General features: G+C 35.6%; 1 protein-coding gene across 1 annotated transcript; it reads left to right on the top strand.

Moving 5' to 3' along the window:
• The first annotated feature begins 532 nt into the window (after positions 1–532).
• On the top strand, positions 533–1,159 carry LOC111708947 (snake venom metalloprotease inhibitor 02A10-like). Its single transcript, XM_023482460.1, has one exon. It carries the CDS (start codon positions 533–535, stop codon positions 1,157–1,159), a length of 627 nt encoding a protein of 208 aa, XP_023338228.1.
• The last annotated feature ends 1,455 nt before the right edge of the window (positions 1,160–2,614 follow it).

Genomic DNA, 2,614 nt, shown 5'->3' with positions numbered 1-2,614 from the left:
ACAATAAAGATATATACAGACACCCTCTTATACATATCTCTCCAGGTACTCTATAAACAACAACAATAAATATATAGAGACACCCTCTTATACATATCTCTCCAGGTACTCTATACTATACACAGGGTGTCTTAAACAACAATAATAAAGATATATACAGACACCCTCTTATACATATCTCTATAAAGATATATATAGAGATAGATACTTACTGAGATTGCTATTTTAAAAAAGGAAGAATTTCCTAAGATTTACAAAAGAACTTTTCATTCGCTTCAAAATTTTTTTCTTCTAATTTTTGTTCTATCCAAACTGATGTGGAACAGTGGTAGTGGTGAATCATTGATATTTGAAACTATAAACTCTGTTAGATCAAACAGCCACAGTTTGATATATCGAAGTAGGTTGTCAAGATTTATGGGTGATATGATTAGAGTTTGAGGCGAGTAGTCAGTTTTTATTTCTAGGGTTTGGGTTTGGGTATGTTTGGTTGGACACCATTGTTGGGTTTGGGTATGTTTGGTGGGACCCCATGGTTGGGTTTGGGTGTGTTTGGTTGGACACCATGGTTGGGTTTGGGTATGTTTGGTTGGACACCATGGTTGGGTTTGGGTGTGTTTGGTTGGACCCCATGGTTGGGTTTGGGTATGTTTGGTTGGACACCATGGTTGGGTTTGGGTATGTTTGGTTGGACACCATGGTTGGGTTTGGGTATGTTTGGTTGGACACCGTTGGGTTTGGGTATGTTTGGTTGGACACCATGGTTGGGTTTGGGTTTGTTTGGTTGGACCCCATGGTTGGGTTTGGGTATGTTTGGTTGGACACCATGGCTGGGTTTGGGTATGTTTGGTTGGACACCATGGTTGGGTTTGGGTATGTTTGGTTGGATCTCATGGTTGGGTTTGGGTATGTTTGGTTGGACCCATTGTCGGGTTTGGGTATGTTTGGTTGGACACCATTGTTGGGTTTGGGTATGTTTGGTTGGACCCCATGGCTGGGTTTGGGTATGTTTGCTTGGACTCCATGGTTGGGTTTGGGTATGTTTGGTTGGACCCCATGGTTGGGTTTGGGTACGTTTGCTTGGACCCCATGGTTCGGTAGGGTATGTTTGGTTGGACCCCATGGTTGGGTTTGGGTATGTTTGATGGTTTCCATATAAGAATCTATGTACAGAGTATAATTATAAATTTAGAAAAACGAATATAGTTAATCTGCAGCTATATATCGATAATCTGCAGCTATATATTGTTAGTAATTAACAATGTTAATTTGGACTTCAACCATGAACGTAATTATAAACAATCTTGTTACGAGGTCTTAATTTACAAAATAAATCATATTTACAGTAATTCTTTAAAAGCTTTTATTCTTTTGGTGAAGTACTAAAAAATATCTCAAAGTTTTCATTTTTGAGATTTCACCACAAAAAATATGCAAAATTCTTTGATTGAACTAATGATTGAATTGTTAACAAAGTTACAAATATTTCAGCTGATTTTCTATTCAAAGAAAAAATGGCGGGAACTCTATGGATTATTGTCTATGAACAGTTTAACATTGGGCGGCCATTTTGTTTTTGACGCATTTTCCAATCATCTTAATCTTGAGTTTATAATATGATGATGAGAGATGTGAACGTGTGTGGTTTCAGTTTAATTTAATAATGAGATAATAATACTAGCCCCGGGTCCACTAAACCACCCGGACAGGATGGAGGGGGGGGGGGGGGGGGGGGGGTAGGAAACCTGGGATACTTACCATCTTGATAAATTCATTATTTTAGAACAATTACTGATCCTTTTATCATTCTTCATGAAGAAAATGAACTATAACTTTTAGATACAAATATCTGAAAAAAAACTTTTTTAAAGGACAATTTCCTTTCTTTATATTTCGTTCTCCCGCGTTATACTATCCCCGCGCATCTCTTACCACCCCTCGGGATACCATCAACCCACAAATATTCATTTAATCAAATCTTCAAATTTTGATCATCCTTTAAAGGAATAAATTAAAGCAACATAAGTTTGGTAATTAAGTTAACACAATAATGAATAAAGTGCATGCAATCAATCCCAATAATTTACAGGGTTACCCTCAAAGAATGATCTTTCAATGACGACTTAGAGATGTTATCGAATGTTATTTCTTAAATTCATTGTATGGTGTAGTCCGTAAACTATTTTTATTAATATTTAATATTTTATTTTTTTTGTGGTTAACCCTGAGTATGTCAAAAAAATCTTTGCAATAAATTTGTAGATTAAAAGATATCGAAAAGAAAGAAATTTAACCATTTTTGTTGATTACTTTTCCGTAATCTGAATACAGAACAAAATAAATACATTTTTATTGGTGTTTTTAACGCTTGATGCAATATCTCGGGTAAAATGATTTTGCCAAATACTCCTAAAAAAATAAACCTAGAAAAACTGACTATTCAGCTTTGAAAAATTCATATCAATGGTTACAAAAAACCATTAGTGGGTCGGTCAAACCTGACGACACTTTAAAATCAGATCGGTCACGTAATTTTTATCCTCACGTGGATCGCCGTAAACAGTCTCTTTAAGCTTTCATCACTAATTTAGTATTTTCATCTTGTCCATCATGT

Source organism: Eurytemora carolleeae, unplaced genomic scaffold (assembly GCF_000591075.1).
Source record: "Eurytemora carolleeae unplaced genomic scaffold, Eaff_2.0 scaffold808, whole genome shotgun sequence".
NCBI lineage: Eukaryota > Metazoa > Arthropoda > Copepoda > Calanoida > Temoridae > Eurytemora > Eurytemora carolleeae.
This window is presented reverse-complemented; position numbering and strand designations above follow the sequence as displayed.